General features: G+C 46.9%; 1 protein-coding gene across 1 annotated transcript; it reads right to left on the reverse strand.

Annotated features, from left to right (window-relative positions):
* Window positions 1-703: 703 nt before the first annotated feature.
* LOC311195207 (organic cation/carnitine transporter 2-like) lies at window positions 704-24,560 on the reverse strand. The gene is made up of 10 exons (XM_084268569.1): window positions 24,132-24,560; window positions 15,075-15,178; window positions 13,577-13,731; window positions 12,119-12,290; window positions 11,054-11,180; window positions 6,825-6,925; window positions 4,060-4,274; window positions 2,173-2,355; window positions 1,608-1,743; window positions 704-998 (listed from the first exon to the last, which is right to left on the reverse strand). Exons 1-10 carry the CDS (start codon window positions 24,522-24,524, stop codon window positions 911-913), a joined length of 1,674 nt encoding a protein of 557 aa, XP_084124695.1. The 5' UTR covers window positions 24,525-24,560; the 3' UTR covers window positions 704-910.
* Between the last annotated feature and the right edge of the window lie 461 nt (window positions 24,561-25,021).

The raw sequence follows: 25,021 nt of genomic DNA on the forward strand, positions 1-25,021 counted from the left end.
GAAATCAGGTGTACATATACCATGTGTGTGTGTACATGTATGAAAAGGGTGAAATGAAGACAATAGAACTGTTTCCATCATCCAAACTGCACAGAAGACATTCATCATTGGACATTAATCATAAGACATTAGACATAAATCTTCCAAGAGACATGGAAATGGAAGAACCCCAAACTCACAGTGCTCCCTGCACACACAGATGTTTAACACACACAGCCTGGGAGCAGGACACGTCCAGGGCCAGATGTAAACAACTCACCATACAGGTACAGTTGAAAACCAGCCTTGGAATCAAGTGAATTCCATGAGCAAAACTTCAGTGCTACAAATGTTTTGTGCAAGACACCCCTCTCAATCCATGCTGAGTTAAAACACAGCAAGTTAGAACTCATTCTCAAAATCCTTCTTTGCATCTTTCTGAATTGGCTAAGGAATTCAGCAGGTGCAAAGTCATCTGAGGCAGGCTGCAGAGGCATGTTCTCATGCACTGTAATAAATAAGTTTCCTGTCCAGAGACAGAAGTCAAGGAATCAAGACCAATTAGCAGCTTTCCCTGGCAATTTTTACCTCCTGATGTGTGCTCTGGACAAGGTTCACTGAGGAATCCAGGTACCCTGCCAGCCCTTGAACTCGTTTTCAAGTATCTTTCAGCTGAACTCCACAGTTAAATTACAAAAGACTGATCAGACTCTGTTCTGTGGTGTGACTGCATCGAAACAGCTCTGGCTATACAGTATTTATGTTCATATAAAAAGAGAATGTAGGGAACACAGTGCTTAAATTAATAAATAAGGTTAAAATTACAGGAAATAAAGTGTTGCCACTAGCCCTTTCTAGGATATTAGAAGTAAAGTCCATTTGATTTTCAGTCTACCAGCAAGTACCCAGGAGTAAATACCCAGGAGTTCCATCAAAAAGCTGTGCTTTTAAAAATCTCTGGATTTTCTTCTTCCTCCTTGGAATCCCTTGTGCTACTAGATGCAGGTCTGTATTCTAATCTGGGAGAAAAAAAAAAGGAAAGAGGAAAGAAAAAAAGAAAATAACTTAAAAAAAGGATGAGAGAACAGAATAAAATCTCTTTGATATCCTGAGCCCCATCTGAATTACAGCCTCCCAGTTTTAATACCTTGTTGGCTTCCATCAGACAGGTCCCTTTCACACACCAGGTGTATGTTTACTTATGTGCCACCTTACGTGCAATCAGGGCTGGGGCAAGAGGACAAATGCTCTCAATGCCTTTCTAGGTCAGCTGAACTAAACTGTAAGAGTTCAGCCCTTCACCAGTACTTCTGTGACTTGCAGAACCTAGAAAGATAGATTAACACCCACAAAGCGTCCCTTTATCTTTGAGAGCAGCTTGTAAAGCACTTTAACAAACCCACTCCTCAGAGGTGCTTTTATTCAGAGTAAAGGGATAAATTTGGAACCTAATGATGGACACACAAACACACACACTTGGGAAGAAGGACTGGGATTCCAGCCAAGCTCCTCTATCTTCAGAGCACTGACTAAATTACCCACACCAGACCTTCCTTGTGATAGTGTCTGGGCGAGTCCCCTCCTCAGAGGAGGTGACAGGGGTGCTAAGATCAGAAGGTGACACTTACCCTTTCACCGACAGCATTTGCTCAATGGTGTCTGGGAGAGGCATGCCATAGCTTTCAGGCAGAAATAAAGTCAGAATTCCTGAGAGCACAGTCAGGCTCCCCATCAGGATGTAAGGCAGGAATCGATCATAGGCACCTAGCAGGAAAGAAAACCAAACCCCAACATAAGAACCCAAAGAAACAGCCCTAAGTGTCCCGGATAGAGAGCTTTCTCAGTGCAAGATTCATGCTTTCACCCCCTCAGAGCCTGGCATTCAAAGTATAGGCTGATTTAAAGGTGGGTTTAGGGACTCAAAGGAGAAAAGAGCTCTCAGAGCTGTCCCTAGTGAGCTGGTTAGGCTGTAAGCTCAGAGCATCTCTTCAACAGGGCACAAACCACAACTTCTCTACCTTCATGACCATTCCCCAGAGATGTTGAGACCCCATTTTTACCTGCAGGATCATGCAAGACCTGGAAGTAGAGAAGAGCAAAAAAGCCCAGCACCCCAGAGAGGCAGGACACTGAGCTGGGGACAGAGGTTGCTTCCAAATCACCAGGTTCTCCCCCACAGACTGGTTAACTTACCCAGGTAAACGAAGTAAGGTGAGAGGATGCTGCCCAGTCTAGAGGCCATGGAACTCGCTCCAACTCCCATGTTTCTCACTACTGTTGGGTAGAGCTCAGCCGTGTAAACATAAACCATTGAAAAGGCAGATGTGATCCCAAATTTCCCCAACATCACCAGCAGAATAGACAGTGCACGGATATCTGAAATGAAAACACAGGAGGGACTTCAATAAAGCTCTGAAAATTCACTGTATCCCTTAATTCTGTGGTGTTTCTGTAACCTCTGTCTAATTAATTGCAGTCTCTGCTGTCTTCTTTTCCCTGTGCATGTCTAGAAGCACAGGCAACATTTATTTATTTAGTTAAATTACCAGGACTCAACATTTTAATTTCCTCTTGAGCATGGGGAAGCAGAAAACAAGGAAGACTGAGCAAGAACTGGAAAGGTCCTCTCAGATTTCAGGGGCCAGAGCTCTGCTGTTGCAAGCAAAGCCATGTATTCCCTTGGAATAAAGTGAGCAAAGTTAAGCATTTGGAGCAAGTCATTTTTGGCTTCCTGCTTCGGCTTCTCATTAACATTCCCAGCTACAAGTCAATAATTTAATTACAGGAAGTGAGGCTGACTTTAACTGGGACAGTTAGATTTGAAACTCCAAACAGATCGTATCAGGGCCTGACTGTATCAGTTATCTGACTGGCTCAAAGGACAGGAGGGAAAACACAAGAGATGTATTACCTGTATAAAATAAGCAAGGCACTCCTTGCACATTCCCTTTTGATTATTCTTTGATTTCTAAACAAGTGCTAAGCAACACCCCCTCCCATTCAACATCATTATCAGTAAGGAGCCCACAAGCCCATTAATCTAACTGGTCTGAAGATATGTATGGTTTGAGAGCAAATAGATGTAATTTTGTCCTTCTTTGCTGTTGCCAAACGTTATTTTATCTATTGACACTAATTCAGTACAAGGCTCTTTGCTTATCAAAATGCTTCCACAATGAGTCCCTTGAACAGGGCCGTTTAAACAACCCAGAGACACTCATCATCAGCTGCTGGGGAAGAGACTTCTGCAGCCTCCTGGTAACCTCTGCTTGCCAAGTTCTGGTTGGTCTAGTCTTGGTTTGAACACCTGGTCCTTACCAGGGCATCTTGCCAGGGATGTTTGTTAAAGGCAAACCAGGACAGCAATGCTAATCCCAAGAGATCAAAGCCAATGATCTACCTTTGGAAGAGTGTCTGAAGTGATGGGTTGTGTGATGGTTGCACTGAGAGCCAAGGAAGAATCACAGAATCATAGGGGCTGGAAGGGACCCCCAGAGATCATCGAGTCCAACCCCCTGCCAAAGCAGGGTCCCTAGGACAGGGCACACAGGTTGGTGTCCAGATGGGGCTGGAATCTCTCCAGAGATGGAGACTCCACAACCCCTGGGCAGCCTCTCCCAGGGCTCCCTCACCCTCACTGGGAAGAATTTCTTCCCCAGATTGGTGTGGAACTTCCTATGCTCCAACTTGCAGCCATTGCTCCTTGTCCTGTCCCCACAGAGCACTGAAAAGGGGCTGGCCATTTCCCCCTGTGTCCCATACTTATGATATTTATAAACATTAATAAGGTCCCCTCTCAGGCTTCTTTTCTCCAGGCTGAACAGCCCCAGGTCACTCAGCCTTTCCTCATAGGGGAGATGCTCCAGGCCCTTCATCATCTCTGTAGCCTCCTCTGGACTCTCTCCAGGAGATCCCTGTCTTTTCTATACCAGGGAGCCCAGAACTGGACACAAAAGAGGGGCAGAGGTGGGGAAAGAAGCTATTTAGCCCCCTCAGACCACTTTTCTTCCACATCTGCCCAGTTCAGAGCACTGCACTTCACCTATCAGACACATTTGAGATCAACTAACGATTGCATACGTGAGGGCACCAGCTGAATGAAGAGCAGAACACAGCCTCCCAAGAACAGCGCAGCAGCCATTGAGTACCGTCGGGGGAGATTCTGGAGCAGCAGCCAGGAAATGATGTAGGCTGGAACTTCAATCACTGCTGAGAGGAAGCAGTTCACATAGACATCTCCATGCAGGTTAGGTGTGTCAAGAGAGAGTCCAAAATAACCAACAGAGATTATCATCCTGAAAGGAGCAGAATAACAGGATTAAGCATGTTTCTCACCTTCCTGAGGATGCCACAAATCTCTCTTACACCTTTGTTAAGCACAGAAAGGATGACTTAAGGCAAATTCAGTATCCATCAGACTCATTCACCTCTGGAGCAGCTGAAGTGCTGACTTCACAAGCAGCAAGACAACAATTAAACACTGCTGATGCTTTGTTGTCTTTCAATATATATAAAAAGCCTGAGCAGCATGGCATCCTGGCAGACCCAAACAATCCGGGCTCTTCTCCGCCACGCCACAAGCTGGCTGGGGAGCGTCCAAGTCACATTTGTATGGCTCTGTGCCTGGGCTGGTCAGTGTAGCAGGACACAGCTCAGTGGCTGGGCACACTGCCATCCTATCTGTGCCACTGCCAGGCAAGAGCTGGCTTGCAGGTAGGTGATCAAGAGAAACACAGGACTGACCCTGGAGACAAATCCTGCCACGCTTTGGGAGATGCTGGGAAGGGAGGGCTACACTTCATCAACAAGCAATACGTGGCAAACAGGGAAACAAAGGGCACTGGGTCAGGATGTGTCCAGGAGCAGTGGTGAGGCACAGAGAGAGCACTCAGCACTTCATCTCCTTCATCACCTATGTTACAGCAGAACCCAGAGCAAAATCCCTGTGCAGCAGGAAGTGGATCCTGCTCTGCTTCCTCCTCACTTCCCCTGGAAAGAGCCTTCACACTCCAACTGCTTCAAAGAAGTTGCCCAGCATACCTGGCAAGGTGCAAAGTCATAGAGTTGAGGGTAACCCCTCTGCTGCTGTGAGTACCCTGCCAGCTAAGGCTATTCTCCTCTGAAGGAGCTAGGTGGTTTCCCACCATGCTGTGCTGTACACCCAGCCCCGTGCTCCAAGGAGTTATTTTTATATACAATAAGCTGTGCTTGCTGAAACTCACTTTCACCTTGGCTTGTAACACTGACAAACCTGGATCCAGTTCTCCATTCTCTAGGAGATCTTTAGGAGTATTTGCACATCCCAGGGTGGCAAGAAGCCAGACTTTCTCCTCCCTGATGCACATTCAAAGGTATGAGTTTAAAAGGCCCACTACTTACTTCAAGTTAAGAAAACACTCACTGAAGGTGCTGTACTGCTGTCTCTAGCTAGTCTCTTTTACAGAGCTGCTTTCATGAGATCTTTCAATTCTTAACACAGAACATACTATCAGTATACTATGGGCAGGAAAACATTGCTGTGAGGAGGCACAGGATGCTTTCTACTTGGGGAATTAAAAGCAGGTTAGACAATGGAGAGGCAAGCCAAAAATAGCAAGTAAACTGCCCAAAGCACCTGAACACTTCTCTGCCAGAGGAGGTTATGATGGTGTCAGTTGGTTGCACATGTTAGACTCTGTGGCCATGCTAAACCCTCAGCCATCCAGTGATAAGGAGCCCTTCAGCTTACGGAAGGGATTACATCAGTGCTGCCACATCACGTGGTTTCTTTGAGATGCTCTGACATACCAAAAATGCTGTTGGAACAGGTTTTGAGTTTGATGTCTACAACCACACACGTAACTCCGGCTGCATCTAGGAACTAACTACTTATCTGCTCTGAGCAGATCAGAAGCAGGGCGGTCTCAACTCTCCAGCTCACTTCTAATTAAAGGTGAGTCAGCATTTGGACTTGGTGGGGGGAACACTAAATGGAAACCATACTGACTGTGAAGAACCAGCAATACTTTTTTGAGCTGTTTCCTGCTCAAGTTCCTTCTCGGTGTGTTTGTAGCACTGTGCTTGGTGACAGCCAAGGGAATCCAGCTTAAATATTAGCAAAGTCATCCTTTGACCCAAAAGGCCACATCAGCAGCTCAGCAGATTGAACTCTCACCAAACCACACTGTTCAGTAAGGCAGCACACAGGCTTAGTTAGCTCCAAAGCACTTTAGGGGCCTCCTCAGTTAGGACACTTTTATAGGCACTAATTAAACCTCATTTTAAAGCCTCTGGCAGGCTACAAGTTACTCTCTCCATTTTCTTTCTTCTGAGCAATTACAGCTTCACTGGTATTTCCCATAGAGTGACAAATGTTTAATCAAACTGAGAGCGAATGATGGCTTCAAGTGAAGATGACAGGTAGAGAAACTAGGAGGAAGGTCTAGGGAGAGCTCAGGTTAGACCACCCAAGGCAGCTTTATCCCTTTGAGAGACACCACCAAAGAGGCAGGAAGAGATCCGAAGGGACAGGGCATGACTCACTGCTCTTAAGAGGCTTTGTTAGTCAGATGAGGATTCCCCAAGGCCCAGTATCAGGCTGGATTCCCACCGTCATTGCCAGCTGCTCTGATTCTTGCTCAGCTCGGGATACAACTGGCTGCTTCAGAGAGAAGTAACAATCCAGGTGTGTTTCTAAGACCAGTACTGAAAGGAAGGACCCAGTAACCAGGATTTTGTTGCTTCAGGTCAGTGTTTTTTGAGCTGGTTTTGCCTGTACCTCTTCAGAATACCCTGCTGTTCCAAGAGCAGTTTTTAATAGTTTTGCTGCTTTTGTGCTGCCATCCTCCTGAACCACACTCACTCACCAAAGAAGCACTGACATAATTGTGATGGTTAGGATATTTCTTGTTTTCATCAGATCCAGAATCGTGTATGACTGTTGCTTCTGGGAATTCAAATCTTGTAGCTGGAAAAAAAAGCAAGCAGAAGAATCCAGGAGAACATTAGCTTCCTGGAAGTAGGATTATTGGGCAAATAAATCCCACCCCCACACCATACATCAGTATTTTGATACACTGCAGAGCTAAAACAGGTGCTTCACTTTTAACCAAACACATACAAGCCATAACAGACAACTACCTGTGAAAGCAGCTGCTCCTCCCTAATTTAAAGTCACTTAAAATTTAGGCTGAGTTTTTCCTCTCCCTGAGGCATCACAAAGCAATTGCTTATTGTTATTTTCCTACTTGACTTATAAAGCAACACCATTAATTCATGATTCATACTGGCAGGGTCCTTACATACAATTTTGAGTGCTGCACCCTGAAGATCACATAAGTCAACTGTGCCCAGACAAGAAGAGAGCAACAAGGATGAGGAGACAGTTTGAAAGACCTACTCTGTAGAAGTAGAGGGTTTATTTAGCTTAAGGGTCAGAAGGCTGAGGGCTTCAGACCAAGAATGGTCTTCAAAGCCCAGCGAAAAGAATGATCAACTGTCCTCTGTGTCCACTGCAGACAGGGGAAGTCCAGACAAGATTACACTGCAGCAGGACAGATGCAGTAAGTGACTCCTGGTGCTGGACCTAACAATAAACTGAGACGAGCCAGCTAATGAGCTGAAAAGTCCCCATCATTACCTACCCTGCTTTTGAGGTCTCCTGAGAATAGAAGCAAAGAGACAACAAACTTCTTTCCCCATGAAACTTTCCAGCTCCTCAAAATAAAACCACTTCCACACAAACAATGCAGACACTCATCCCTGAAGCATGAAAACAAGAATGTGTTTGTTTGGCTGTTTATTTGAGGCTTCTTTTGGGTTGGTTTTAAGTTTAGGACTTTAGAGCTCTAAGGAAGCAACAAGGGAGAGATTTTTTCAAACTACATAAAAGGTGATTGAAGAGGACAAGTTCCACTACTTAAGCTATCGATGCTGCTGCAGCCACTCTCACATCTGAAGAGCCACATTTTTCTAGACATGTCATGTTTCTGTTATTGCAAAAGATGGCATGTTTGCAGGATTTATCACAGGCTACTTACTCATCAGTTTAATGGTATTTTGAATAGTCTTACAGTAAAAGCATTAACAAGATTCTGATCTTAAACTTACACAGTGGCTATTTTTTCTGTTAGGCTATTTTGGTATCTCTGAATCTGTGACTATTGACAGCTGCCTAATTGAGAAAAGAACAGACATCCAGCTTAGCAGCTCAGAATGATCAGAAGAAAAAAAGGTAATACTGGAGTATTTTTAAGACACTTTTTGAATTGTCAGCTGCCAAGCCACCTCGCAATACTTACATGAAGACTTTTTATCCACTCCCCAAGAAGAAGAATCACTCTTGCCTGACAGACCTCTATTGTGTGCAAGCACAACAAGCTGTATAGAAAATTACTTCCTTGAATTTTTAGGTCTGTGTGACCTGAGAATGTAAAAATAAATTTTAATAGGTTTAAAGACCAAAGGCCTTTTGTTGGCACTGTGTACTCCTTCATGGCATGTGCAAATGATTGCCAATAAAAGTAAACTATGGCTGTAGCTTCAAAACAACAGCTAGTCACTACTTTAAACTTGTCTGAACCCTTTCAGCCTGGTCTAATATTCAATCCTCTTCTCTGTATTAGTTCACAATTAAATATTTTGTCCCCCAAAACATCAAGCAGGTCCAAGAGAATTAGCTGGATGCATTGTAGGACACAACACACCAAGAAAGACACAAAAGCAACCGTTAGTTTAACTTAATTCCTCATCAATCTCTCTTCTATGCTCAGTCAGTAATGTTTCTTCTGGCAAGCTCCTTGCTGGACACCCCATAACTTGTCCCTCAATTCAAAACACAGATTATCTCCTCAGTGTCTTGTAAACTGTATCTGAGCTAATGGGAACATCAAGCTTATGTAAAGTCTGCAGTCAGGTAAAAATTCCATCAGAGAGCTATTTTCTTCTGACGACCTGGATAAAGCAGCAGTCTGATGCTCATGCATGCCAAGCATCAGCATAGTTGCTTTTACAGATGTAATTTTCTAGGAGAGGCAAATAGTTCTTCACATTCGATAGCCTCCACCCTGCCTGAGGCCAAGCCTTCCAGCACCCAAACTGCAGTCAGCTTTACAGCTTGCAGCCCTTTCTCATAAATCACATGATCTTTCCTAAGCACTCTCCAGTTTTGCCACTATTTGTTGCCAAGAAACCAGCAAACAGGAAACAAGAAAAAGAAAAAAAACAAACAAACCACAAAACAAAACCAGGAACAGTAAAATTCAGAGTCACAGTTGATGAGAAAAAGGGACCCTGCCTTTTAGGAGCTGGGTAAGCAGACAAGGAGGACAGGCTTGAACAGGCAGCTGGGAGAAGGGCAGAAAGGGTAAAATGATGTCACCCAAATGCTTCTATGGGATAATTCAGTCAACCAGACCCTGTTTGTGCCCTGCAGCTTGTTTGCAACTAGTCACCTGCTGGATCTGACTGGGTTTTGAAACCTCTGGACTGTAAATATCACAGAGGCTGCTCTTGGGCCGCGTGGGTTCGAGGGGTACTCCAGACATCAGCTCTGCTTGCTCCTCCATCCAGGACCCACGTTCCAACAGCACTAAGGGCTAAGGGCCAGCCAGATTTCCACAAAACTCTGCAGTGTAAACAGGCTTCCAAAACAACTCAAGAGAGGCTGGGAGCCTTCTGCTGTCCAGCTCTGCACAAGGCAGATGGAAAAGCCGTGTAAACAGACCTCTGACGAAGGAAAGCTTTGCACAGAGGTTTTCATCCCAGCTTTACTTTTACCTTAAAAAGTAAAAAGATGGACAGGAGTCCTGCTTTTCAACAGTGTCTGTTAACTGAGCTCATTTTCCTTCAGAATATTAACCCACACTGTGTACTTCAGTCCTCCCTGCTGCAGACGGCAGCGTTTCCCCCAGGGCAACATCCCTACTCTTGTCCCTACTTTCTGATGCTTCAAAACCCAGCTCCCTCCAGAGGTGGTAAGCAGATCCATATTCCTTCCTAAGAAAAGGGATGGAGGACTGCAGGGACAGTAACCTTAAGCAGATGTTGGAGCCAGAGCTTATTTTCCATTGTCCTGCTGCAGTGTTGGCAATGGGTGAATTTTCATGGCTACAGCATAAGGGGGAGAAGGGGGGAAAGGCATGTTCTGATGAAAATCCAGGGAAAAAGCTATCACAAGAAGATCTGGGTTTTCCTTTCAAGACCAGGATGTCTGTCCTACTATCTACAAATAAGTGGACAAATAGGGAACAGGGTGGTTGGCACCTCAGCTACCTTCAACCCAAATTTGTTTCAATCCCAACAGCAAACACACTGCAGTTTAATGGGTAACCATTCCTCTTTGTTTTGTCCTTCACATGAAAATAACTTGTATATTCCCTTGCTTGACAAGGCCTCTAGGCCAGGTTATGTCAACTGTCAACCAAAATTAGGCAAGAGGCCAGACCCTACAGAGCTGGCCAGAGAGATGGCCATTCTCCTGATTATGCAAACAGTCTGTCTGACTTCCTGAGGTCATGTTTGAACCACTGTGGACCTGCTTCTACACCTTAAAAACACCAACAGCTCAAACAAAGGGGGGATACCTAGAGGAAACAAGAATATATTGGAAGAAAAGGATGGGGAAGAAAAGATACTGCTAGCTAGTCCACCTGAAGGGAGCTCAAGCTTTGCTCTCCTTAACATGGCAGAGGAACTGGAGCTGAATATGGAACTGAACTAGGATGACATCCTTTCCTCTGCCACTGGCCAGGACTAGTCCTGCATTAGAAACCTTTACAGAACTATATTAGTCTGTGTGAGCATAAAATCTGTTCAGCCCAAGCAGTTTGATCACAAAGCAACTGATACCTCAAATTCATTACCTTGCCCCCCAAAGACTAGAGTTAGAAGGGAAAAGGTGATTGTAAACTGGATCAAAGAGGTGTTTGCATTAGAATGAACTAGAATTCCCATGGGAATGGGGCAGCAAGGTCTTTGAAAATCCCAATGAAGCAGGGAAAGGGCACTCTGCTTATATTCCTATGTCTGGAAGTTAATCACTTTATACACTCATTAGTAGGTCCAGCAGAGAACTGGACTGATAAATGAATCTCACCTCACTAGGGTCAAGTATTACATCTGGGGCTGTAACACCATTGAGTTTTGCAGCCTTTCGGATGATGTCTTCTGCCTCCTGGAATCTTCCCTGGGAGATCAGCCACCGTGGAGACTCGGGAATGATCCTGCAGAAAAGGCTCAGAGTAACACAACACACCTGCCTTTCCTCAGAAATCACCCCTGCAGGCACCAGTACAACTTGTTCCAGCCACAGAGATCTCAAAACATGCCACATCTTGCAGAAACTACAGCAATGACAACAGAAATCAGCTCTACAAGAGCCGACTAGCACACTGAACAAGAACAGCTAACATGCACTTGTGGATTTTAGGACTAAAGAAATAAGCAATGACTCAGGGAAAAGAGCAAACATAACCTTCAAAAATGTGGAAAACCAGTTTAATTACAGGATTCAGGAATGTGGCTACACGAGCAGCGTGCTATACATCGAGAGGTACATGTTTAGAGAATGACACAGACAAAAACTAGTAACTGTAAATACTGTCCTACAAAGGGAAGTCAGGGAGGAGAATTCGCCTGAGTCACTCTACTTTGTCAGAAGCCGGATGGCCTCACAAACATGAATGTGTGAGGAAACACCACCACCGTGTGGACTACTTAAGCTTTACAGGCCACCTAAAGGTATTTCATGAATTGTGGAAGAAAACACAGAGGTGTCACGGATAGGCAAGCTCTGCTTTGCAGGTTTATGTATTGACATCACCCTAACATTGCCCAGTCTCTCAAAACATCTGGCTTTCATCCTGCCCTCAGTTCAGACCTACCCTTAAAAGCTCAGGGATTCCAGCTGAGGCAGAAGGATGAGGTTTACGGACTTATTTTTATAGTTTTTCATATGTGCATCACTTAATTCTACAAAAGCCTAAAGAAAACAAAGAACAGGCTTTTCAGGCATGAATCAGGTCACCCACACAGCTATGGACCTGCAGCTGAAAGGCTGGGAAGAGCCTTCACCTGCCCATTCCTGAATGTACAGGCTGGATCTTAAAAATCTGCAGACAGGACCTTTGAAAGAGTAAAGTCTTAAGTTAATTCCACTCACCACCACAGGGGGATGAAGAGCAGCCCAGGTAAAGTGAGTGCCAGCAGCAGCATCCTCCAGTCTCTGATGAAGTAGGCGAACAGGGGCAGCAGCATGTAGCCGAACGCGTAAAATATGCAGACACCCAGCGTGCAGAACAGCACCCGGATGGACTTCCCAAGGATTTCTGTGCCTGCTCAAAGAAAGAGAGGGAAGATTAGGATTTTAACTTCACAGCAACCAAGTAATTTACCCAAAACACCTTCAGCAATCGGCTCTGAAATACACTACAGTGGGTAGTCACGGCACACAGCGTGCCCTGCCCTGAGTCTTAAAGGCACCACAGATCTGCTTCATGCAGGTAATTGTACACATAAAAGGAAGAGAACCAGGCTTTACAGTAGTGCTGTAACTCAAAGTGCTGAATACTTCAGTAATTTTATCTTCTCAGCCTCTCACGTTCTACTTGAGGGGTTAAACCCCTACTACAAAACACACCAGCTAACCTCAGCTCTACTGCTATGGGATACATTCAGCTTATGGAGACAGACCAGCTTCCTTCAGGGACTAATAAGAGATGCCTAAATTAGGTTCCTGAGCTGTATCACCCTGTATCACCTTCTAAAAGACTACTATGCTATCAGCCAAAACCACCTCACTGTCTTGATGGACACGAGGAGTTCGTGCTGGGTCACTAAGCAAGGCCAGGCTACTGGCAGTGGCCATCAGTGCACAGCCAAGACATCCCTCTGCAATGCTCTGGGACCTGCAAATCAAGAGGCATGGGAAGAAAGGGAATCTTCCTTGTTGCCACAGAAATCAAAGACCACAGGAGATGCAGCAGGGTGTCTGTAGTGAGGTTAGCTAGACGCTGTTTTCACTGGCTGCCTGTGGCTCAAAAGGAGTTTTTCACTAACATTTGGTCCTCTGGACAGTGAGCTCACTGTAAATAACATGAATAATTTTATTTAAAAAAAAATCTCAAAATTTGTAAGGTAATTCATATTCCCATGACCAAATACAGCATTAAACTGAAAGCATACAAAGCAAGAAGCATTAGGACATTTATGGTTTTGCTACAGGCTGTTTGGAGAAGACTGTGTAACACTTAACTCCATGTTTTCTCTTCTGCAGGTATTAAGATCAAACAGGCATTTAGGTCCCAAATTGGACAATGGAAATCCCTGAAAACTCATGTCTTCCATGTCCTACCTCTCTAACTAGAAGATGGACTTAATTTAAAATAACTGATTTCTGTGTTTCCTGCCTCTTTAGGATGGTAAAACCACAGAATTCATTCAGATTGCACCTCCATCAGCTGGAAACTTCCAAGGACAGGACGAGTTATCCATGCGTGGAGAGGACACGCTCTAACCAGCACTGCTTGGCAAAACAAATCAAGCCTGAGCCAGGACTGAAAAGGGACAAGAAAAGCACAGGACTGAGGAACACGAGCTGGGCCCAGCAGGACTTACGTACCGAGAACAAACGCTGCCACGTAGTTGGATATCTGCCCCATGCCCACCAGCACAAAGAACACTGAAAACATCTCCCAGCTGGTAGAGAAGACCTGTATGAAGCTGAAGCCAGTCTGCATGGCCAGAGTTGCAAAGAGCACATTCTTCCTGCCAAACCTTCCATGGGCAGATTAAAAAAGAGAAGAAAGATTACACAACAGCATGGATAAAATCTTCAGAAACAGAAAAAGGAGATTAATGCTATGCAAACTGAGAGAGAGACAAAACATCTGCAGAAAGGAGAGGTTTGGGAAATGTGACACAGGCACAACTACTCTAAATACATTTAAAAAAGATCCACTGGCCAAGGAAAAAAATAATATTCCAAGGGCTGCTGGTTAAGTTGCCTCTAAGTATAGTATTCCTTCCTTCCTTCCTGATGAGGTGAGCAGGAAGACAGACCATCAGGAGCAAATACTTAAAATGCAAGAGTATTAGATGCTGCTTCTCCTCTAAGGAGCACACAGCTCCTGACAGAGATCAGGATGGTTAAAAAAAACAAGGAGGAAAGCTTCTGCATGAGGTAAAACCCTGGTGTGCAAGATGCTACTAATGGTAGGTGGTTCCATGCTGGATTCTTCATTCCACCTTGCTAAAAAAATGAACAAATTCAAGGGATTCTAGTAATTCTATGGATGAAATATTATCAAGAAGAAATTAAACTCATCAGAGGACTGCATATTGTTCTCTGGGAATCAGGAAGGCAGCACTCAATGGTCTGCACAGCAAATCCCATGGAGAGAATCAGAAAAACTGGGCCTTAAAAGAACCAAATAACTGTCAACATCACAAAAATGAATTGTGTCTTCTTCCCCCCCCCCCCCCCCCCCCCCCCCATGTTTGTACTATAAGCAAGCCAGTGCTTGTACTAGAGATACAGGGGACCAGAAATACAGGGGGAAAAGAAATCCAAAGGAGAAAGCCTGGCTGCTCTGGAGTACAGCTGAACAGCATTCATGCTTTGCAGCTTCCACAAGTACAACTCACTTGACTTAGATGCTGCATTTGATGATGAGCAAGAGAAACTGTGGGTGTTTATAAAAAGAGAATTTAAAATTTGACCTCAAATAAAATTAAAAAAAAGAAAAAGAAAGGCAAACAAGTCTCAGAGAGCTCTCTGAACACTGTCCAAAGTAATCAGAAGAGAATGTCACTGATCTGATTTTTCCAGATGAAACTTATCTCCTAGACCTGTTTTCTGGCATAAAACCAGTTTGCTCCAGAAAGTGATTTTGTTGAAAAAAATACACAGATAAAGAGAACACCCACCACCGAGCTTTGTAACGCTCTGACCTGGTTTGGACACTTACTCCACACTTCTGTGTACATTCAGCTTACACAGTCACAGAACAAAGACGCTTTAGGAGCCACAGGAAAACACAGTGCAGACTTCATGCATGAGAACTGCTTACAAAACAGCATCCAGCAAAGAGCCAGCAGCTCTGGTGTATATACTTTACTTGTCTGAAAGCTGTCCTGAGATGAACGATCCCACCAGGACGCCCACGAAGAACAGGGAGGTGCTCAGGGGTCCCTTCCAGTCGTTCTCACACACGAGATTCCACTGTGGGGAGAGAGAACAAGAGTCTGCCAGTGAATTGGCTTTCCCTTCCTTCCTTCTAAAGGTCTTGGCTGACTTGGATGGACACCTACCCTCTGGACAGCCAGCCTCCACAGAGAGAGGAGTAACTAACCTATGGCATGGATACAGTTCCAGGAAAACAATGGGAAGGAACACTGGGCAAAGGGCACCTGGCCTGAGCCATCTCAGGAGCATCCCCTGAGGTGCCAACGTCACCTCCAGGGGTGACGCTGTCCTTGCACAGTCAAAGGTTGTGCTGCCTGCCCTGCACGTGTATCACAGACAGCAACCAACAGTTCCCACGTGCGTGGGGCAGGGCCCTTCCAAAGGCTCAGCAGCCCCTTCAACTGCTGCTGGTTTGCACTGGAGAGAGAATAAACCCCAAACTGCATTTCCCTGTCTATAGTAAAGTTTGCCATTAGAACTCACATTCCAAATTTAGCTCTACACTTCTAACTGAACTATACAAAGAACAATAGAGAAAAACTCAAACCTCCTCCTTTGTTATGTTTTAATATGATTTTATGTGATTTTGGGAGACTGGAGACCGCTCACTGGGAACCTGATGTCACTTGTAAATCTTCAGAATGCAAACTGAAACACACCCCAAACAAACCAAGGTTTCCCAAATGAAAATAAAAAAGAGGAAGAAAACAAGACAGAGTGCCATAGTTTCAGTCTGATGTGTTTGAAATACCACTCCTGTTTGCTTTGTATCTAGACCAACTTCATTTTAGTTTGGTTTGGGGGGTGTGGGGGTGATGGGGAAGTGTGTAAATATTAGAAGAAAGGACAAAACCCAGCAGGGATGCCTCTTCCCTCACCTCACTGCTGCACTGAGACTGGAGGAGTTCCCAGTTCTCCCAGTCTCACCCAGCAGCCTGCTGTCAGAGGGCAGAAAGGTGCTACAGCCCCACAGGAGAGGAATTTGGAGGCAACAAATGCCTCTGATGTGAGGCCAAACCCTCATCTCAGTTATTCAAACAGCTCCCACAGGGCCCTTCTGATGTTCCAGGGATGGAAACTTTTAGGTTTTAATCTCTGTTAAAAAGGTTGAAATGAAAATATTCTCCCTGACCCAAATAATTAACCCCCCTTTTCCCCCAATTACAAGTAATTATGCATAGTGTGTTTTCCTCTCAAGCTTTCTAAGGTTTGTGCTGTACCCCAGAAAACCTCCCTGTGCAGCAGCCATGTGTCCCAGCTCCACCACCCACCCCATCCACACGTGGGAACACCAGTGTTTGGCTTCATTTGCCAACTCTGTCTCCTCAGCATCAAGCCTCTGGCTCCAGGAATCTCACAGCTCTCAGTCTATTAACAGTTCAGGCTACAACTACACCCCAGCATGTGTTTTAGGGCTGGGGGATCACTAAAACACACACACACACACACACACACACACACACACACACACACACACACACACACACACACACACACACACACACACACACACACACACACACACACACACACTGAGTGAACAACACCAGTAATTGCCTTCCAGTTCCAGGCCCTCGTGGCAAAACTCCACCAACCCACCACTTGTTTGGCAGAAGAACATCTTGTTTTGAATGATAACAGAAGTTTTTCTGGAGGTGAATGCTGCTCATTCACAGGGGCTGCATGCTCGTGGCCATCTGTGTAGCTTAGCTGCAAACCCCTAGGCTAGTGTATCATTTTGACTCATCACTATTATTATTTTAAGCTCATGGGAGTCAAATCATCTCTTAACCACTCCCCTTTGATAAATCAATTGTGGGTTTGTGTCTGAAAAACCTCCCTGTATCAGGCTTCATGGCCCTACTCCCCAAACCTTTCCAGCCCCCCCCCCCCAACCTGCAGCACAGGCACCAGCCCTCAAGGCCATGCTCCAAACACCCTACCCACACCATCAATTGAGCATCACTACAGATGCTCCGTCAGAATCCCAATGTTCTGATGTGATGTAAAGGCTTTTAGTTATCAATATCATTTAGATTAATGGTATTTATAATTAAATCTCTATTTACTTAATCAAAGCTAGCCTTCATTATTACTCAAAGAAGGTTTGAGCAGTTCTGTGACCACCACAGAGGCCAATCCACCCAGGAAGCTTCAGCAAAATGCCTCTGGCACCTTGGAAACACTCAGCAAATGATCATTCTCCAATTTATACAGGCCAAAGGTTTCTGTGGTTATCATATGCTTTCACACAATGACATGCACCAGACTTCTTCAATAACACAACTGAAATCTAACCAAACATCTCAAATCTAGCCGAACATCAATCTCAGTGACTTAGAGCCCATCATTACTAAATAGGTGGTTATTTTCCAGCTGATCACCCTGTGGTTATGAGTTCCCTGCCTCCTTGGAGCTCTTTCACACTCGGTTCCTTGGCATGCAGCTCTCCAGACACTGGCACGCTTGTGCCCACTGAAACATTTCCTTCAGACCACTGAGGTGGAGGCACCACCTGGAAAAGTTCATGGGATTAAAATGTTTTACACTGTTCTGCCAAAAGCTTCTTGCCCTGGCAGGTGGAAACACATCGGTCCTTAACACACAGCAGCGATCACCAGCTTGTTTTGCTCTGTCAAAGCGATGTCAGGAGCTGTTATGCCAACCATCACTTGACCCAGGCACCAGGGTGAACTTCAGTGTCACATTTCCAAGGAAAGCTACCTGGTTTTGCAATACCAGTTATTTACAGGCTCCACAGATGCACAGCAATCAGAACAAAGGGATTTTAAGGTCTGTTACCCCTTGCCCTGGTAAAGGAATGCCCACGTCTTCAACTTTTTAACGACTCACCAACCAGCTCTACCACATTGCCAGTCAGTGATGTCCAAAGCCACTCTGCAGCCAGAACCTGCCCTGGCTGTGCACAGCCCAAGAAGTCACTGAAGCATCACTGCTAGGAGACCAGCATGGCAAAGAGTGAGTGACCCAGGTGTAGTTACTGATTGAATCCTGCTGCTGGCACTGCTGTTTGGACACGGTATGCCATGACCTAGTGCTCCAAAATCATGTGCTATTTTCACTTCTTAGTATCCTTTGAGTTATCCTGCCAGCTGTAATGGCCTTTGCCCCAGTGAGTGAGATAAGGTTAACCTCAGCAAGGTGGTGGGCCTTCAAACAGAAGAAAAACATTCCAGCTTTGTTTCAAACAGTGGCTGCTGATGTTGGGAAGCACTGAGCTCCTGAACACTGGTGCTCAAGGCATGGCACAGAGCAGCCTCACTCAGTTTTATTATAACTTTAGAAGATGGATATCCTTCTGTTGCACCTTATCTGCAAGCTGCTTTAATAAGATAGGTTTACTTTGGGCTGTAGGTGCTTCCCAAAGAAGTCATCAAGTCAGGGCGTTGTCTCCATCAGCAGCCCCACACCTAGCAGCAGTAATCACTTCTGTGAGATGCATGGTGAGATACAAAGGATTCCTGCTGGTACCAGCTGGTGAAGACAGGTGGGAAGATGGGATGGAGAAAGGAAGACAGCCAGAAAACATGGACAGCTTTGGGGAGAAGGTAGGGGGACACTACAAGGGAAAGAGACTGAAGCAGTTGCTTCTTGAACAAAGGTTCAGGGCCAGAGTATGAAACAGCCCTAGGTATTTACAGTCATCACTCAGGCATCCCTTTAGGAGAGCACTTTCCAAGTCCTGCTTCATCACTACAGGGCAAGTCAGATACCTGGAACCACAACCCCAAAATCCTCACTATAGGACAAGCCTGGTTACAAAACTGAGAATAAAAACCCTAAACTACTCCCTCAGACCTCCTCCCTCCTCACACACATTTTATTAGTGTCCAGCCTTCTGTCACAACCCAACCTGGACAGGAAGCATCACCACAGGTTTAGCTAGCATAGGTAGAAGTATGTGCTTACTACCACACAAGTGTCAGCCTGGCTAGACTAGTATTTCCTGCAGTCTGCCTCACGTGGTTACAGCTTTAATCATAACATTAATAACTCACCTCAATCCAAAAAGAAAACTGGCCTACAATGTTCACACACACCACAATAACAATGCAACCATCTTCAAACAGCAAACCATGGAACAATAGCCAAGGCATGAAATAACAGTATCAAATTATAACTGCAAGGGATATTTGGGCAGCCAGGATGCTCCAAGTACAAGACAGCATCCCTCTAAGTTCCCTAGGCACTCCAAAGCCTTGAGGGGTAAAGGCCAGTTCCCTGTGTACAGGCTCTGTGTTGCTGAATACCACTTGCCTGGAAAGGAGAGCTGGCTGAGCAGTGACAGTGAACCCTGCAGTGGCTCTCACCCAAGCACCGACACGGCTCCCTCACCCTGCTTCCCCTACACTGCAACTTCATCACCTCTGCCAAGATGGTAAAACTGGAGTAACACGATTGTAGCTGGTAACAAGAAGCCCATTGTATTTGAGCACAGCATTTCCCCTGAACTCTGCAGCTACACCCTAACATGGGAACAGCCAGTTTAGTTCTAGGGGAGCTCTTCCAAACATCAGAAGTACTTGCCGCAGAGCATCGCAGCAAACAAGTCTATGCCACCAGCAAATACACATCACTACCAAGTTGGACAGTTAGAGAAGTAGCTGCAAGGCCACCAACAATGTCATTTAGGAGCTCACTTGAAAAAAAAGTGTGTTTCTCAGATCATGAGTTCTCCATCTCATGACAGAGAACTGTTCCACCGCAGGAGCACTTCCCTAACACTGTTACTAGAACCCCAAACAAAGATGAACTATGACCAATCCAAAAACTGAGAGAGCCTCCCTGGGTTACACCCTGTTTCACAAGGAAAAGCCACACAGGAAAAGGACTCTGCAGCTACAACACAGCCTGTGCTCTGCTCCTTTATTTTGCTTTTAAACCTTTTTTCCTCTCCTGCTGAGAGCAACACCCAGTTGGAAAATGAAGTGGGATAGTCCCATGTGCTAACATTTTCTTTTTGAAAATCAACACGTTAGGGAGAATTGTTGAAGCTGATCCAATGCCCTCTCCTCTCTCCTACCCCTTGCTTCTCTCTGCAAACACAGGCAGGTTCTTCATAAAATAAAATCTCTCAGTCTCACAACTGGGTACTCGTGACCTTTGGTTCAGAGTCTGGTCTTGTTTATACCCCATGAAAATGTCCTCTGCTTACATGAGAGCTACATCATTAAACACCCTTTCCTCTGAAAATACACTGTACACTCCAGGCACTTTGAAGTTGTAGCTGTTACGTTAAAGCTCATTACCCAAACGTAAACACAAGTCTGTGTCCACAGAACATACATTCTGCTGAATTTCTCCCCTTGCAGCATTTTAAGCCTTTGCAGAGGTAAAGCTTGCATGGAACAGGAAGGAAAGAGCCAAATAGTTTATATTTCCAGTGCAGAAACTTAACTCCCACCCCTCCCCATCCAACAGGACTCCCAACATCAAAAACTGAGAAACACAAGCTGAGTTTTAATCTAAAAGAGCATAATAGGCACATTACCCTGTCGTTAATTGTTCCTCTAAAAGAGCTTTTTTTCCTATCATTCCTTCGTAAAACTGACCCTATTTTATGTGGCAGAGGTGATGGGTGCCCCATCCCTGGGGGTGTTCAAGGCCAGGTAGGATGGGGCCCTGGGCAACCTTGTGTAGGTCCAGGCCTGGAGGTTGGTGGCCCTGCCTGTGGCAGGGGGTTGGAGCTCTGTGATCCTTGGGGTCCCTTCCAACCCAGACCATCCTATGATTTTATGAAATGTCAGCACTCTATACAGTCCTGGAGTCCTACTTTATGTGCTTCTTAAATCAGACCTTAAAAGCCTCAGGCTTTACAAGTGCTTGTAAACACCTGCCAGCCACACATATTTATGTATTAAATGAACACCAGACTTTTTTTTTTAACCTCCTTCTGACAAGACAACTAATCCTGAGATTTTGCACCTGCCCATCACTGAAAGGTCTTTCCACAGCTTTATCATCAGCTCCTGGGGCTGATGAGTTGTCAATATTAACTTCAGCCAGAAAAAGCAGCAGATATCAACCTACAGCAAGGAGGAGGATGTGCTGGTTTTAACAGATGAAGAACAATGGAGGTGAATTCTTGTCTATGATGCCACAGCACTAGGGTGAATGAAGAGGTTGAGGGCTGAACCTGAATGACACTGGCTTGATTTACTCTTCAGCTGCTGGCTCCACTCTTAGAAAACCCTGTGGAAATTACAACTCCTAGCACTAGCCTGTGTTTTTGTTTTGGAAAAGCAAAGCATCCCTCCGCCTTCCATCACAACCCCTGGTTTGACAGCTGTACCACATTGCCCTGTCACTCCAGATGTCACCACCGCAGCCTCTGCTTGTTCCCTGAGGGTCTGGCACAACCTGCTCATCTTCAGGGACAGGGGTCTGGAGCACAGCAGACAGCTCAAATCCCTGGCATAAAGGGAATGGAAACCTCAGGGCCTGCACAGAGCTTTCCCTCCCTGCACGTGCATGGAGGACACTGAGCACCAGCCCTGTGTCCAGCCTCAGGACCTTGGCAAGTCCCACCATGTGCATCCTTACTCAGCAAAAGCCAAACTGGCTCTGGAGCTTGTTGGGAGCACAACAGGCATAAAACAGCTCTGAGTACAGCACCTGCATGAACTGCTTGGGGATGAATATGGGGATACAGAATTCAGTGTCTATTTGAGTTTCACAGTATGTAGGAATTACTCCTGTACAGACTAAAATGCTTTCACTCTTGTATCATCTGTTGCCTTCTTATTATATCACATTTCCAGTTCACTGATGCTCCTAACAACTCCACTGCTCGATTCTATTCCCAGTTACTCAGTATAGCCCCATAACAGACATGACTGGCAGAATACATTAGCCTTTTCCCTAATTACCCCTGCTTTTATTCCTTCCACTACCACATACAAACTTTTAGTACTCCTACATACTTATTTAACGGGAATTATGGAGGAATAAGAATGACACTGACATCTTCTGGAGCCAAAGCAAGCTTTCCGTGTCTCCCAAGATACAGCATTTCGAAAAGTAAAGGAGAGAAGGGGATTCTGTTACACTGGAGCTGGTTAAACACTGCAGACTGCCTAATAACAACCGTCTGTTGTTAAGTCTGTGGGAGAAAAGGAGGTCTCTCTTCATGAAAGGGAACTGAATGTTTTAAGTCTCCCTTGAAAAGCAGAACCATAAACAAGGACTTTCTCTAGAGTCGTCAGAAATTCGGGAAAAAGCTTTCTTTAAAAAAATAAATCTCCCTCCCTTTCCCCCCACCCCCCCCCCCCCTCAGTGTTGGCTACTGAAATCTGGAACAAAGGTCCTCATGATTATTCAATGAGTTAGCGATATGCAGCCAAACAGATTAGTGAATCATAAAAGCAGCAGCGCCAAGCCAAGAAATTAAACAAGCTTAACACTGGAAACCTGTAAGCATGTGAAAGGCCACAGCTCTTGCAAAACTCCCCCAGAAACCTTAATATTAAAGGTGGGGTGGGGGTGGGGGGGAAATAAATACAGCCTGGGCAGACAAACATCACCTCCCACACACACAAAACATCTGCCAAACCATAGGGACAGGCCAGAGCTGCTGGGGAGCCTCAGGAAAACCTAAGCAGCTCCTGGGTTTTATAGATGATAATGGTCCTCAGTGGTACTGTGGTAGCTCGTGGCATTTTAACGTGCACTGAGACAAAGTGCAGCAAATGTGCTACAAAGTACTGGCTGAAACCGCGAGGGAGCCAGGGCAGCCATTGTATCAAAGGACCTGGAACAAACCCCGAACGCTCCCGTATGAACGTGACTGCCCTGAGGAGATGCCAACTGCCTTACGCTGCCCGAAGAGCGGCTCAGCCTTTCACAACAGTGACCAGGAGACTCAGGGCAGCCTTCCTCTCGAGGAAGACAGCAGTTCCTCAGAAACAGGTGAGGCAATGCCTTGTGCCACTCCTCAGAACCGCTCCAGCCCCTGCTGCTGCGCATCTTCAGGGGCCATTTCCAACAACTCCAGTGCCACCACTCCCATGCCTCCTCTCCCAAGCTGCGTTCCTCACCCCAGTCATCCTCCTCCTGAGGAAGATTTCTGCGCTCAGATCAGCTTATGATTGTTAAGTACTCACACCCATCACAACCCATTTTGCTAAGCAAGGAATTAAGGTAAATACAGTTCCAGCTCTACAAAACTTGTCCACAGGCAGAGTCAGGCAAAGGAGCTGTACAAATGGTTTATATAAGCCTTCTGAAAAAGAACTTACATGTCTTGAAGCTCAAATATTACTCAAAAATCCATTTGTTTGCATCTTAAGTCAACAGTGGCTCTGTACAGCTTCCACCTGACACCAGAGGGACAACCCACACAACTTTGGTCGCTCGGCCTGACTGCAGAACGTGACTCACAGGTTGCATCTCAGCAGCCCAGAACCTGACTTGTCCCGGTGATGGGAGCATCAGGCACGACCAAAGCAGAGGCACCGCGGGCACACAGCGAAGTTCAGGGTCATTTGGGACACAGCATCAAAACAGGGCTCCCTGACTAATGCCCCTTGCACTGCTCATGGTGACTTCAACCGTTTGTTTTGTTAGTTTGGGGTTCTTCAGGACAAACAAAACCCAAACGCTTTTGATCTCTTTTGAGTTCAAGGAGACATCTCTGAACCAGGGAGCTGGACCGCTGCCCCTGTGCTGGCCCTCGCTCCAAGCCACTGCCTCAGATCCCCACGAAACCCACTGCTTGATGGGTTTCATCAGGCGTTCCCGTCAAACGAGGCACTGCCCTTGGGCTGCCACTTGTACAGCAAACAGATCTCAAAACACACCTCGCACGCCTGACCTAGCGGCAGGACGATGCCCTGAGGACAGCGCAGGATGAAGGCGGCGCGGCTGCAGCCACACGCTCCCCGGCTCCTCCGGTGCCGCCTGCCCGCGCCTGCTGCTGCCAGAGGGACCCGCTCCCGCCGCCCCTCCATCCCCCCCGCCGCCCCCGCACCTCGGTGACGATGGTGGAGTGGTAGACATCGCGGCTGTACTCCCAGCCGTCCAGGCACGGCTCCTGCTCCAGCGACCCCAGCTCCACGTCGGAGCCGGGCCGCAGCCCCAGCGCCGAGAAGTTGGCGAGCTCGGCCAGGCGGTAGCGGCGGCAGCGGCTCGGCACCGGCTGCCCCTCCCGCAGCTCCAGCGGGATGCTGGCGTTCAGCCACTCGCTGCTCAGGTTGGCCCCGCGGGGCACGGCGCAGCGGTGCTCGGGGGTACCGGCCAGGAAGACGATGGAGAGGCCGTTGAAGCCGTTGGGGATGATGCTGGCGCTGAGGAGGAAGAAGACGAGCCGCTGGAAGCGGCCCCACTCGCCCAGGAAGGCGGTCACCTCCTCGTAGTCGCGCATGGCGGGGCCGGACTGCGGCCGCCGCTACCTGCGGGCCCGTCTGGCACGGGGAGGAAGCGACCGCCCCGAGCCGCCGCGCAGCCCGCCGAACGCCAAGCCATGGGCCGGGCCTCGCCGGCGGGGGAGCGGCCAGGGGTGGGGTTTGCAGGCAGAGGCCCCTCAGGTGGGGCCGGTCCGCCGCCGGGGAGCCGCCAGCGCCGCGGCCCAGCCCGGCCCGGCCGCCTCCGGCCGGCACGGGCGGGTCCCAGCATGCCCTTCGCCCGGCCGCTCGGGAGGCGCGGCGGGGGCTCGGCCCCGGAGGCGAGGCCGGGCCTGGCGCCGGCTCCAGCGCTCTGAGGCGCGCCGCCGCGGGGGGAGCTGCCAGGGCCGCGCCGCGGCGGCCTCAGGAGCCCAGAGGGCGGGCGCAGGCCCGGCTTCAGGCCCGGCTTGGGGGTTGGACCCGATGATCTCTTGAGGTCCCTTCCAACCCCTAAGATTCTGTGATTCAGGCAGCGCCT

This window comes from Gallinula chloropus (assembly GCF_964237585.1).
Source record: "Gallinula chloropus genome assembly, chromosome: 10".
NCBI classification, from domain to species: Eukaryota; Metazoa; Chordata; class Aves; order Gruiformes; family Rallidae; genus Gallinula; species Gallinula chloropus.

Excerpts from the sequence above, each read along its gene's own strand:
- LOC311195207 (XM_084268569.1), bottom strand. The coding sequence starts at position 24,524 with ATGCGCGACTACGAGGAGGTGACCGCCTTCCTGGGCGAGTGGGGCCGC. Across the intron at positions 13,732-15,074 it reads TCAGGACAGCTTTCAGACAA|GTTTGGCAGGAAGAATGTGC; the intron begins GTAAAGTATATA and ends TGCCCATGGAAG. Across the intron at positions 999-1,607 it reads CAAATGCTGTCGGTGAAAGG|ATTAGAATACAGACCTGCAT; the intron begins GTAAGTGTCACC and ends TTTTTCTCCCAG.